The 13,206-nt window shown below is 62.2% G+C and overlaps 3 protein-coding genes across 3 annotated transcripts in view; all 3 read left to right on the forward strand.

Annotated features, from left to right (window-relative positions):
• Nucleotides 1–23: 23 nt before the first annotated feature.
• Nucleotides 24–2,394, forward strand: MNEG_4758 (hypothetical protein; the record flags this gene model as incomplete). Its single annotated transcript, XM_014046763.1, has 5 exons — nucleotides 24–212; nucleotides 567–836; nucleotides 1,345–1,538; nucleotides 1,889–2,069; nucleotides 2,290–2,394. 5 exons carry the CDS (start codon nucleotides 24–26, stop codon nucleotides 2,392–2,394), a joined length of 939 nt encoding a protein of 312 aa, XP_013902217.1.
• A 994-nt stretch (nucleotides 2,395–3,388) lies between these two features.
• On the forward strand, nucleotides 3,389–10,976 carry MNEG_4759 (oligopeptidase B; the record flags this gene model as incomplete). Its single annotated transcript, XM_014046764.1, has 21 exons — nucleotides 3,389–3,506; nucleotides 3,602–3,629; nucleotides 3,817–3,918; nucleotides 4,201–4,300; nucleotides 4,640–4,716; nucleotides 5,020–5,191; nucleotides 5,450–5,539; nucleotides 6,029–6,112; nucleotides 6,292–6,344; nucleotides 6,611–6,720; nucleotides 7,012–7,094; nucleotides 7,447–7,499; nucleotides 7,706–7,787; nucleotides 8,051–8,249; nucleotides 8,486–8,598; nucleotides 8,828–8,979; nucleotides 9,176–9,267; nucleotides 9,606–9,712; nucleotides 9,882–10,053; nucleotides 10,259–10,349; nucleotides 10,646–10,976. 21 exons carry the CDS (start codon nucleotides 3,389–3,391, stop codon nucleotides 10,974–10,976), a joined length of 2,409 nt encoding a protein of 802 aa, XP_013902218.1.
• Nucleotides 10,977–12,252: 1,276 nt separating this feature from the next.
• MNEG_4760 (oligopeptidase B) overlaps nucleotides 12,253–13,206 on the forward strand; it is a gene marked incomplete at both ends in the record, with an annotated part of 7,918 nt that continues 6,964 nt past the window's right edge. Inside the window, 3 exons of the mRNA XM_014046765.1 lie at nucleotides 12,253–12,392; nucleotides 12,518–12,622; nucleotides 12,869–12,968. Coding sequence (XP_013902219.1) covers nucleotides 12,253–12,392; nucleotides 12,518–12,622; nucleotides 12,869–12,968 — 345 coding nt within the window. The remainder of the gene's footprint in view (nucleotides 12,393–12,517; nucleotides 12,623–12,868; nucleotides 12,969–13,206) is intronic.

Genomic DNA, 13,206 nt, shown 5'->3' on the forward strand with positions numbered 1-13,206 from the left:
CCCCCGCCTCCTCCGCCCAGGTAATGCGCGCCCTGCGGTGGCTGACCGGCGAGGCGTCCGTCCTGCCGGCCATCAAGGACGCCGGCGCCATCAATCAGCTGGTGCCGTTTTTGTCGCGGGAGAGGGAGGCGGCGGCGGGGCCGGAGGCGCAGCTGGAGGCTCTGCACGCGCTGTACAACATATGCAAATTCAATAAGCGTGTGCACCTAGAGGTGTGGCGCATGCGCGCATGTGTGTGTGTGTGTGTGTGTTAGAGTGTTTGTGTGTCTGTGTGTGTATGTGTGTGTGCGCGCGCGCGCGTGCGGCGCATCTTGGTGTGTGCCCGCACTTTCAGCAGGCACGCCAAGCATCGCGTTGCTTCTCCCTTTGCTGAGCGCGACTTCGCCCAGCCCCTGGCCCCAAACATACGCCCCGCGCACCCTGCATTGGGGCGTCGCATGTGGCATGACATGGTACAGCCGCGTGCACACGGACAACGGGGTCGGCGCGATGCGAGGCGCGATTTTTTGCAGCCAGCGCTTGACTCTCATTGCAATTTTGCCACGCTGCATTCCCGACTTGATCAGGTCGCCGCCACCGCGGGCATAGTGCAGCACCTGTGCCGCTTCGCCCTGGAGTCCTCCCCGGCCCTCTCTCAGCAGCAGCAGCAGCAGCAGCAGCAGCCTGCGGTGCTCGACCCTTTGACCGGCGCCGCCGCAGCAGAGGCGCGGCGCGCGGCGGTGCGGGGGTTTGTGGTGCCCATGCTCATCGGCATGGCCAGCACCAGCAGCAGCACGCGCGCCAAGCTGTGGGCGTGCAGCGGCCTGGACATCTTCCTGCAGCTGCTGGGGGAGGAGGTGAGGGAAAGGAGGCCTGGGTCTGCTGGGCGTGTGAGCCTGGAGGGAATTGTATTTTAAGGGAACTGTTGGTTAGAAGGGAATGGTTTGAAACGCAGGGCGCCGCCCCTGCTTAGTGTAAACTTTGCGGGGAGGGGGGGCATGCGGCTCTTCAGGGGTGTCGGCTTTGCGCGTGCTTGACTTGGGGGTGCACATGTGACTGTGTGCGCGGCGCTGGGGTGCGCATGACCCTGCGGGGCCGCGCGTCTCAGGCGCATGGCCGAGGACCCGGAGAGAGCTCAGCTCCCAAGGGTGCGGCTGGCAGCTGCTTAACAGGTGCGTGCACAAGCCCGCAGGACAGCGCCCCGCGGGGGCGCCCATGTCGCCCGTCTCCCACCACATGCGCCCGCGTCCACCCTCAACCCTCAATCCTCCCAACCCACCTCACAGACTTCCTCCCTTCTTCGCTGATCAAACCCTCCACATCCACCCACCCCCCGCCCCCCGCCCCCCATTGAACTGCCCCCAGGACTCCCAGATGCAGGTTGGGCTGCTGCGCGCCCTGGACACCTGGCTGCTGGAGGACCACGCACGCGTGGAGCACCGCCTGGTGGCCCCCCAGGCCGTGGGGCAGCTGGTGGAGCTGTTTGCGACCGCGTGCCGCCAGCGGGACATGGCCACGATGCCGCAGATGCTGGACAGCCTGAAGCTGATGCTGAGCAGGTGGGGGGTGGAGGAGCGGGCGCGGGGGCGATGGAGATGTGTGCGTGATTGCGCGTTGGTGTTCGCGTGCATTCGTCAGCGTGTCAGGTGTGTGTGTGTGTGTGTGTGTGTGTGTGTTTGCACGCGCGTGCACACGTGTGTCTTGCATCCACTGTGTGTGTCGCATGTCTGTTGAGGCACATGTGCAGCTACTGGTTATGCCGCTCAAAGTATGAGAACGGGGGAAGCAGACCCGCGCGGCTTGACGTCCGCTCAGGAGACGCAAGCGCCAGAAAGCAAGGCAGGATGCGGCGAGCGGCTCAACCCTCAAGCGCCCGCCGCGATGCGTCGCCGCCCCCCGCCCCCGAAAGGTCGTCCAAGCTGTCCGTGGCAATGGCCACCGGCGGGCTGGTGCCCCCGCTGCTCGAGCCCCTCGCGTCTCCGCCGGGCGGCGGCGCCCCCATCCTGCGCGCGCGGCTGCTGGAGATACTGCGCGTGCTGTACGAGCACCACCCGCGGCCGAAGGAGTTCATAATGAAATTCAGAATACAGGTGACCGCGCGCCGCGACCTCGCCCATCGCGCTTTGCGCACCCGGCGCCACGCTCGTTCGGCATCAACAGGCTCAATAAAGACGGCCACGCGCGGCCGCACCCCAGCCGCTGCCAGTGCCTGCGGACAAGCGCTGGCGCGGCCTGGCCGTGCCCCGGGGGTCGATGCAAGCTTGAGTTGATCTTTGCGTACCAAGAGCGCCCGCCCCGTCATTACGACAGGACGTGCTGCGGCGGCTGCTGGAGAGCGAAGGGCGCGGGGAGGACGCGGTCAAGCTGGAGGCCCAGAAGCTGCTCAACGCCTTCCACATAAACGTGCTGCTCTGACGCGGCGGCGCCGGCTGCCCCGGCCCGCCCGGCCCGGCCCGGCCCGGCCCTCTTTCCGCTGTTCCGGCGGCGCCCTCGGCCGGCTAGCGGAGGTATCGTTTTTCCAGCGCGGTTGACGGCTGCAGCGTTTGACCCATCCTTAACGTTTGACCTTCGGCGGCTTGACTCTACGTCTGCACCGCTGCTCGTACCATAACACAATCGCCGCGCTGCCTTTGCGCAAGCTGCCCTGTAAAGCAGAACGTCTCTAATCTGTGCAGAGGCTACCCCAGGGATCTTGCTGAGACGGCCCGGCCATGTTTTGGTGCGGGGAAACAGACGTCTGGCATCGCTTAGGTAGCATATTCACGTCACAAATTGAAAGTGCAGAGCTGCTGGGCCCCATTGTGGGCCTGCTGCAGCTTGGAGGCGGCTGGAAACCTCAACCGCCTCACGCACGCCCAGAGCCTTGCTACTGCAGGACAATCTCCGTGACACAGGGCCGGCAGTGCGCCGTCTGCGCCTGGACGGCGCACTCCTCTGAATCGCAGCTGTCGAATTGCGGTGGTACGGCGCAACGAGTGACGCCCGGTCCGGGCAGCCGCCTGGCGGCTTCACTGCTTCGGGCTTGGGTGCGACCGCCCACAACATCAGCTGCGCCTGCGCTAATGGCGGCCGCGAGCTGCATTCCACGAGGCCCCAGCATTGATTATAGGGTCCACCAGTCTGCACCACCCGCCCAGTAGTAGCGACCCGTCGATCTGCAGTGTAGACCGTGTCACCGGATCTACATACACACTTCGACGCTGTGTACTTTCTGGACCGCTAGTAAATCGTATTCAGCCTTCGGTGACAACAACAGCCGGCCCCATAGCGCATGAAGGGTCGGCCCAAGCGTGGCCCTGGCCTGCACGCCGCGACGCTGCACGGTGGTTGCCCAGCGCGAGAGGGCGGCCCAAGGGTGACACTGCGAGGGCGAGCCTGAGCCCGCGCCCAGCACCGAAACTAGCCCTAAATGCAGCCCGTCCACACCCGGTGGTGGGCCGGCGCAGGCGCGGGCGCGGCGCTGGTGCTGCTAGCCTTGATCAGCAGCACTAGCAGCACCATATGGGGACTCGGCGGCAACGCCGCAGGTGGGCCGCGCCCGGCGCAGCTTGTAGGCGGGGTCGCGAGCTGTGATGAAACCAGCCACACGCGCCCCACCCCTCTTCGCCGCTTCCCTGTGCAGACGTCGCCACTCGCAAGCTCGCCCCCGGGTGCGGGCCGTCCGGTCAGCCTCTAGGCGTGCTCTGCAGGAGGTCAATCCTCGGGTGGGTGGTGGGGCGGGCGGACGGCTATCATGTGGTGCAGTGCGCCGCGCAGGACGTCAGCGCCTCTGCTTGCGCAAACGGCCCGCCCCACGCGCTGCCCCGTGCCCCATGCCATCCGCGATGGGTTCCCCAGGCCGCAAGGCGGCGCGGCGCCGGCACTGCGGCCGCCGGTCGCTCCAAAGCGCCCGCACCTCATCAAGGCCAACAACGACACCCGCGTTGACAATTACTACTGGTGAGTACAGATATCTGACAATCTGCATGGCCGCTGGTGCGCGGCCAAGCGCGCCGACAGCAGCCTGCTGGTGCACCTGCACCCCTCCCAAGGCGGCAACTCACCATGCGCCTCACGCGCCGGCAGCCCTGCACGTAACCGCCGCCTGCGAGGCGTGCAGGGCCTTGGGGTCGCAACTGATAGCTGACACCCTCGCGCCCCGGGACGCCTGCAGCGCCTGTACCCCCTGGCCGGCAATCTCCCCTCTGCCGCGCGCCCCCTTCCCTCTGTTGCCGCGTGCAGGCTCAGGGATGACGCCCGCAAGAGCCGCGAGGTCATCTCATACCTTGAGGCCGAGAACAACTACACCGACGCCGTCATGGCGGGCACCAAGGGCTTGCAGGTCGGCCGCTCATTGGGGCAGGCCTGCCCTTCAGGGGAGGGAATGCCACCGCTCAGAGCGGGCGCCCGCGCCGGGCCGACGCTCGCGTCGAGAACGAGTTACCCGTGCCTTTGCAGTGCTGCGCGTTCCGCCCTGGCTGCGCCAGCCCGCGGCGGTGTGCGTGGTCGGAGCCCCTCACCCGTCCCGTCGCGGGGCAGCAGACAAGCTTCAACGCACACTCCTGCATCCGTGCTTTATGCCCAGGGCTTTACCACACTCCTTACGCACCGCTGGGGACCCTGATCTCGCTGCACTTGGCAGGCGCAACACCCACAACCACACACACACACACACACACAGGACCGTCTGTACCGGGAATTGCGCGGCCGCATCAAAGAGGACGATACAGGCGTTCCCGAAAGGGATCTTGGGTACTGGTGCGCCGACCCTGGGTGCCATCACACCATATGCTCGACAGCGGCGGCACCAATCATCCCCTGGGATGTTACAGCAACATATTAGCAGCCCCATTCACGCATCACAGCGCTCTCTCATCATGGAGTCCGCTTTGCAGCCGGATGCTGCCAGGGCCCTTGTGCTCTCCCTCCCCGCTCAGGCATGGCATGCGGCTTGGACAACGAATGGGTCCCCGCACAGCCGCTGCTTGCCAGCACAAGCGTCCCGTCCTTGGGCCCCGCATGCGCCGCCACCTTCGCCTCCGCCCCGCCGTCTGGCCGCAGGTACTTCGCAAAAGTGGGGACAGGCCAGCAGTACAGCGTCCACATGCGCGTGAAGGTCCCGGCCGGCGCGGCGCGCCCCAACGAGACGGACGCGCCGCCGCCGAACGCCGTGGAAGAGGTGTTGCTGGACGAGAACAGGCGGCGGCAGGAGCTGAACTCCACCTTTTACATGGTGCGCAGATCGTCCACTTGCAGTGCCCGCAATCAGGCGTTTGTGCCGTCAAACGATGAGTGACAGTTGCATTTCTGGTCCATGTGACGATTTGTTTGCCTTTCGGAAGCATGCTTTCCTTGCTGGAACAGCATGAGGCGGAGCAAAGATTGCGCACGGGCGGCTGAACTGCAGTGTCCTCGTGCTGCCCGTTGATTGTTGAGGCGCCAGGCTGCATGACATGTCAACGCCGTGCTGCATCATACATTCTTGCCGCAGGTCAGCACGATCGATGTGTCCCCTGACGGCAAATTGATGGCCTGGACTGAGGATACCGCGGGCGCGGAAAAGTACACCCTGCGTGTCAAGGTGGGATTGCCTGTGCTGGCCTGGCACGCGCCCGGGCTTGAGACTTTTGACGCAGCCGCTTGTGTGCGAGCGTGTCAGTAGTGGTGGTGGCAGTGCATGTGTGGGTTTGTGCGTGTGTGTGATTGTGTGTGTGCGTGTGTGTGTGTGTGTGTGTGTGTGTGTGTGTGTGTGTGTGTGTGTGTGTGTGTGTGTGTGTGTGTGCGCGCGCGCGTGCGTTTAAGCAAGTGCGTGTGACACATCTTCCGTCAGCTGCTAGTAAAGAAATACGTTTGTTCAATTTCATGATTGCAAGCGTCTGTGGGAGATTGTGTCTGTCCGGGGGCATGTTTGTGGGTAGGACGCTCATGTGAACTCGGCTGCTCTTGTGCGTTTGCCGGATACGGCAACGTCCAAAGGCTTCAACCCCGGCCCCACGCCCCAATTTGTGTCTGCGCCGCACGTCGCTGCTTCTGTCAGCACCCATTGTGATCATCTGCCAAACCGCCACAGGATTTGAAGACAGGCCGTGAGGTCATCGACCCAATCCCTGAAACAGACGGCAGCATTGCCTGGGCTGACAACAGCACCACTGTGGTGCGCGCCACAGCACGGCATTGCCCCTCTTTGCCCATGATTATGCGTGCGCGCCACGTTGCTGGTGGTGAGGTTCCTCCTGCCCGTCACCATGCATCCTGCACGTTGACGGGGCTTTTCCTCTTTTCCTCGCTTGGTCATGAAGCCTCCGTCCTCCTCCCATCCCCAAACCAACCAAGCTGTACTTGCTGACTGATGAAGCGAATCGCCCCAGCAAGGTCATGAGACACAAGTGAGCAACCCTGCACCGCCCAATGTCCCATCTGACATTTGAACACAACTTGGGCTTTGCAGCCAGCGCTGGCGTGCTAGCCATGCATCCAGGGAGGGATCTGCCGCTCCCAGGGCCTGCTGCCATGCTACGCTGCTGCCTGCTGACGTCGCATAAATGCGGCGCCCGTTTCCCTCCCCTCCCATAACTGGCCCGATCCCTCAAGTGTTGAGCCTGAAACCTGAGAACACCCGGGCTGTCATGGTACCCCTCTCCCAACCCTCCAGGATCGGCGCCCCCAGCAGCAAGGACGTCCTCATTTATGAGGAGCGAGACGACGCCTTCAACGCCGGCATCTCGCGCAGCTTCAGCCAGCGGCTGCTTTTCATATCGCTGAGTGAGAGGGCCCATACTCCCCACCCCAATGAGCAGCGCACCGTGGCGCGCCGCAGCTGCTTGGCCTGTGGCAGCTGCGCTGTGCTGACCTGTGCTCACTTTTGCGCACACGCACGCACGCGCGTGCGCACACGCGCGCGCGCACACACACACACACACACACACACACACACACACACACACACACACACACAAGCAGGCATGCACGCAATCGCGTGCGCACAGCGTACAAAATCAGAGTGCAAACATCCACAGATCTCTGGCAACCATCCCAACACCTGCTTGCCCCTAGGCTCCAAACTCACAAGCGAGATCCAGTACCTCCGAACCGACGACCCAACCGGGAAGTTCACAGCCGTCATGCCTCGCGTACATGTGAGCTTGGCAGCTGGGTGCTCGGAAGCTTAAAGAGTGTGCCAGGGGGAGGGGCTGCAGCGTGGCAGCTCATGCCGCGAGCCTGTTGTGGTATGCTGCAAGCTTGCCCATTGGCATTAGATTGCCAGCGCAAATGTTTTTATAGGATTGGGGCTTGATTCCCACAGGCAAGCGATGGGAGCAACATATCGGCAAGGCCAGCAACTCTGGCTGCTCCACTCAGCCCAATGACAGCTCGAGCGCAGCCGTGCCTGCGATATGTACGGCTCTACCTTGGCTTCAAGGAGCTGTTGTTTGGGTGCCCGAGCCCGTCGGCTGCCCTGCTCAATTTGCCGAATGCACATCATTGCAGGACCTTGACTACGTGGTGCGCCATCACCCAGGGCCCACGCCCGGAGAGGACTGGTAAGGGCAAAGGACAGGGGCGGGCTGCCGCTGCACGGTCTGCCCTGGTGCCAGGGCTTCACGACATCATGAGTCTCCCGGTCTGCCCAAGTCCCCCGCTCATGCGTCCACCCAGGATTCAGGGTTCAGGGTTTGAACCCCACACCACAGGGCCAGTGCAGGCAACGCGCACCGACCACGTACACACCCATGGCAACCGTCTGCAGGTTCTTGTTGCTGGTGCGCGACAAGGCCCGCCCAAATTACGAGCTGCTGGTTGCACCCATGAGTGACCCCAGGAAGCAGACGGTGAGTGCACGAGGCGCGTGGCTGATGCGGCGCCGGCTTCCGCCGCCACTCCCCTTGGCGGCGTGCGGCGGCATGCGCGGCTCTGTCCGGCCGATTCAACAAAAGGGCGCATTGGCTGGCCCAGACCCCTGCTTTTATGCTCAAGCAACACTCTACTCTGTGCAAAGCATACACATGCACGCACAAACTCGCGCACTCACACACACACACACACACACACACACACACACACACACACACACACACACATACATCTCTCCCAGGTGATCCTGCCCCACCGGCGGGACGTCCAGATTGATTCGGTCTCGATGTCCCAAAAGCACATCTTGGTGACAGAGCGCGCCAACGCCAGCACGCGGCTAGTGCTATACAGCATCGACGCCGGCGGGAAGATGCCCACCACACGGCTCAAAGACGGCCAGCCCATCGAGTTCGAAGAAGAGGTCTACACCCTCTCGGGATGTGCGTAGCAAAGATGATGTCATCATTGAATCTGTTGGGGGTTTTGCCAGCCCTCTGAATGTCCCTCGCTCAAAATGTTTTGGCCCACAAGATACGCTTGCGCATCTACCCTGCTACCGCACCCCTGCTCGGCAAAGCGCCCCTGCCCCGTGCACCTGCTGCACTCTGACGGGTGTGTCGCACGCCCGGCCGCGCCCGCGCCCCGCATCACCGCGCCCCGCTCGCGCCACCCGCAGCCTTCACTGCGGATTTCGACACGGATGTGCTGCGGCTGTACTACGAGAGCATGACTACGCCCCCGCGCGCCATAGATCTCGACATCCCCTCCGGCCGCAGGGCGGTCCGCAAGGTGGGGTTTCTGATCAATGTGACGGCCGCGTCAACGCTACCCATCACGAGCGCCGGTGTTTGTGAGTGCGCTTGCATCGGCCGACACCAGCGCCCGCCTCACCCTTTGCCATGTTGCCCTGGCACCCTCTCAAGCTCAGTGCTTGACCTCCTGCTGCTGCTGCGGCCAGCGCCCTGTCGCCACCCCCAATTGGCCGGCGCCCCACCGTCCCCCCTCCCTCCATGAGCAGGTCACTCCCGTTCTCGGCGGCTTCAGCAAGGACGACTACAAGACTGAGCGGCTGTGGGCCGTCGCGCCCGACGGCGCCCGCGTTCCCATAAGCCTGGTGTACCGCAGGGCCTCCTTCAAAAGGGACGGCGCCGCGCCCCTGCTGCTGAAAGGGTGAGCGGCGGCAGCTCCCGCGCAGGGCTTCACCCAGCCGCGGCCCCATGTCACCGGCCCCATGTTGTGCGGGCGCGCCGGCCGGTGCGTGCCTCACAGCCGCGGTTGGCGGCGGTGGACAGGCGGGGATGCCTTGACACATGCAGTCTTGTGATACAACCGCTGTATTGCACTACCCCCTGCAACTTGTCAACAGGTATGGTGCGTATGGCGACTCGGTGGACCCGTCGTTCAGCTCAGAACGCCTGAGCCTGCTAGACCGCGGCTGGGTCGTGGCCATAGCGCACGGTGGGTGGCGGCCGCATTGCCCGTATGGCGCTACATGTTACTGGATTGCGCGCGGAAATTGGAAAGAACGCATTTAGTAGGGCGGGGAGTCTCTTGTATGACTCCAAACTTTGCAGTCCGTCTCGGAACCAGGCATCAGCCGCACAGGCCCCGTCGTCCCCAAAAATGACCACACCAATGCTAGCACGCTCGCGCACATACACACACACACATACACTCATACACACACACACACACACACACACACACACACACAGACAAAACATTCACACGCACGCGTGCATGCACACACTTGCACACACGCACGCACACACATGCACGTACACCAAATCATGCAGTCCGTGGTGGTGGCGACATGGGTCGCTATTGGTACGAAGACGGAAAGTACCTGAAAAAGAAAAACACATTTACAGACTTCATCGCATGCGCTGAGCATCTCTTGAAGGTGGGCACTGCAATGCTTTTGCTGACAAAGCACAATGCACATTGTGCTTGCCCAGGTGTTCTTGTACAGCGCATGAACGATGTTTGGTGCGTGAGGTGACACCCGTGATGCGCGCGAAGGCGGTGCCTGCACACGCCAAACTCACGTGCCTTGATGCCTCCTCCTGCAGCACAAGTACACCAGCAGCAAGGTTCTGGCCGTCGAGGGCCGCTCCGCCGGCGGCCTGCTGATCGGGGCGGTGCTCAACATGCGCCCCGACTTGTTCCAAGCCGCGATTGCTGGAGTGCCTTTCGTGGACGTTGTCACCACAATGCTGGACGACTCCATCCCGCTCACCACCGGTGAGTGCGGGTCTCGCACCACTCCCTCCCAGCGGCCCTGACAAGGAACGGCGGCTGCATTTGGAGATGTGGTTGTTTCAACCCTGCATGGCAAACGGGGAGGAGGCAGCGCTGCCCGCCATCACCCAGCCGCTCTGTCATGCAAAAGCCATGCCTCACCCACCTACCGCTGTACTGTTCTCCTGTCCCAACGACTCTTTTGCAGTGGAGTTTGAGGAGTGGGGGAATCCCAAAAATGCAAGCTATTACAGCTACATCAAGAGCTACGCCCCAGTGGATAACGTACGGGCGCAGAGGTGAGCAATGGGCCGGCGTTGGCTCGGTGCACTCATAATGGCGCAGGGCTTTGACCACGCTTTGACCGTGCCGCTTGCGATAAGGCGCCCCGTCCCCTCAACGTCAAGTGGCACGCCTAGCTTTCCGGGTTGAACGGCAGCGTTGTCCTCTGCCTCCGAGACACCCGGCATGTGCGGTGTTGTCCATTTCCTTGAGTGCCCTGCTGTTCACACCCTGTGCATGTCCTTGTTGCTGTATGGCACACAGGGACATGTGTGGATTATTTCCAAATCGATGCATTCTTTTCCATGCGCAGGTACCCCAACCTGTTCGTGACCGCCGGTCTGCAGGACCAGCGCGTCGGCTACTGGGAGCCCGCCAAGTGGGTGGCCAAGCTGCGCGCCACTAAAACGGACAGCAACCTCCTCCTGCTGAAGACGGAGATGGGCGCCGGCCACTTCAGCGTCACGGGGCGCTTCGACGGGCTGAATGACACGGTCTTAGAGTACGCCTTCCTGCTCAAGGCGACCGGGCGGGAAGGTGTGGCGCCGCTGCCGGGCACCGGCGGCGCCAAAGCGGCGCCGGCGGAGGCCTTGCCGGTCTCTGCTCTGCCTCAGCAGCTGCGGCGCCCGCGGCGGCATGTTTGATCGCCTGAGGATGTCGAGGCGACGATGGTCAGATTCGTGGGGGGGCTTCAAATGCTCTGCAACATCTATGCGAACGGCTTGTAGAGTGGCAAAGGTTGTGAGTTCCTGCAGTATCCATCGCACCAAACTGCTGCTCCGCCTCGCTATGCGAGAGCCCAAAAGCTGCTCAAGAACCCTCAACATGCACCTTGCCATTCTTGTATGCGCACGCATCTGACTTCTGTGCCTTGAATGGGAGGAGCGCATACGGTTCAGGTCTAGCCTGTTGCAAGCGCATTCAAATGGTTCTGATGATGCTCAATCATTAATTGCCTATTGTGATCTTCGCTGGCTGTCGCCCTGCTGCTCATCGCAAGCGCTTGCCGACGGCACGCACTGCTCGTTCCTTGGGCTGCACCCAAATAAGCGTTGATGATGCTGACAGAAGGCGCATTCTCTGTCCGTCCATAACCGCACGCATGCCGCCCTTTGGGGGTGGCAGGGGTGGCTGAATCAATCCATCAATATTGTGAGCCTTGAGGTGCAAGTCGGCCCGCCGTTTTCGACTGCATCAGGCGCAGGCGCTGTGGTAGACGGGATGCTGTAAATTATGTTGATGCATCCAGAGCCCCATGCGAGCCAGTTCTTTTGTCCCCACTCTGTTGCACAGGAAACGCAGCTTGATCGCCACTAGGCTCGCGAGCGCCGTTGCAGCTGCAAAGCTGTTAGGGTGTAGGCATGTTCAGCGGCGCGGGGGAGTGCTGCCAGGTCTCTAAGCCTCCCTGACTGAGAAGTATCCCTGATACTGCTTGCCTTCTATTCTATCGGGGTTTTCCACCACACACGTGGACACAATGCAACTCTTGAACCAACTGCCCACTTGCAATACCGGCACTGGTCCAAACTTGGTCAGAGGCAGCGGATCAGCACGTGTGTTTGGGCGGCATGACCCAGGTTTAGGAGAAGGCAAGATTATTGTTTTACAGTCGTGCTATTCCAAAGCGAAGGAATCCGATGGGAAGTTTTGCAGTGCTCGCGTCATTGACGGACCATCGCGCGGCGATTCAGCGATTAGAAGAAGCGAAATGCTCAGAGTGACTTTCGGCCTTTATTAATTGAAGTAGTATTTTTATTTTGAGCCGATTCTGGGCTTGCTTCACGGCTACTTGACGGCTGCAGCAGCAGCTGTTATCAGAACGGTTTTGCTGCCTCGCCCCGTGGTCAACAGCGGGGCTGCCACCTCTCCGAACCGGGACCACTCGTTAACCCCTTGAGATCTTAAGTGTTTGAAGCATCCATGTTCGGCAGCCTCAGGCTCTGCGGTTCAGCGGCGCTGCTGGCGACCCTGGTGCTGGCGCTGCTGGCGGGCGATTGCAGCGCTCGGTCTGGCCCCTCCAGGGCGCTGCTGCGGATCAAGGCCCAAAATGCCATCACACAGTGAGTTTATGGAGCACATGATCAGGCACGCTCACTAAGCCATGCCGTCTTTGCCATGCGCCTGGGACCATGCAGCAAAGCTGCAGAGCACAACACAAGCACAGCATCACGCTTTGAAACGGCAGGGGCGGCGATTTTGAGGCCGCCAGGTCGCTGCACCCGCCGGTGGCGCCCAGACACCCTCACGTCATGACCATCAACAACGACACCCGTGTCGACGATTACTACTGGTGGGTACTGCTAGGGGTGCGCCCTTGGCGGAGCAAGGGGCGGCGTGCAGTCATGGCCAGACAGAGCAGGGCGCAGACACTTTGAGCAATCTTCGGCAGCTTGGAGCCATCTGTGACTGCGAAATGTTAATCGGCTGCCTTGCATTGCTTGATTGGTACATCAAAGGCTCGGCAGCATGCGCAATGTCTGCACCTATGGCCAGCAAGCCTCGCTCCGCTGTGGCCCCCCCCTGTTGCCACGTGCAGGCTGAGGGATGACGCCCGCAAGAGCCCCGAAGTCATCTCATACCTTCAGGCTGAAAACAACTACACCAACGCCGTCATGGCCAGCACCAAGGGCCTGCAGGTCGGGTGTCTTGACGGGAAGCTGCAGCCGCCACTAGAATTGTATGCCGCGTGCTCGCGGGTCCAGGCCACGACCACAAATCCTCGCCTGCTGGGCCGGTGGCCGAGAGTTACAGATCTTTGCTCACCTGGGCGTGCGCGCGGGTGTGCACACAATTACGCGTGTGCGCGTGCACACACACACACACACACACACACACACACACACACACACACACACACACACACACACACACAAA

The sequence above is a fragment of the Monoraphidium neglectum genome, assembly GCF_000611645.1.
Source record: "Monoraphidium neglectum strain SAG 48.87 unplaced genomic scaffold scaffold00676, whole genome shotgun sequence".
NCBI classification, from domain to species: Eukaryota; Viridiplantae; Chlorophyta; class Chlorophyceae; order Sphaeropleales; family Selenastraceae; genus Monoraphidium; species Monoraphidium neglectum.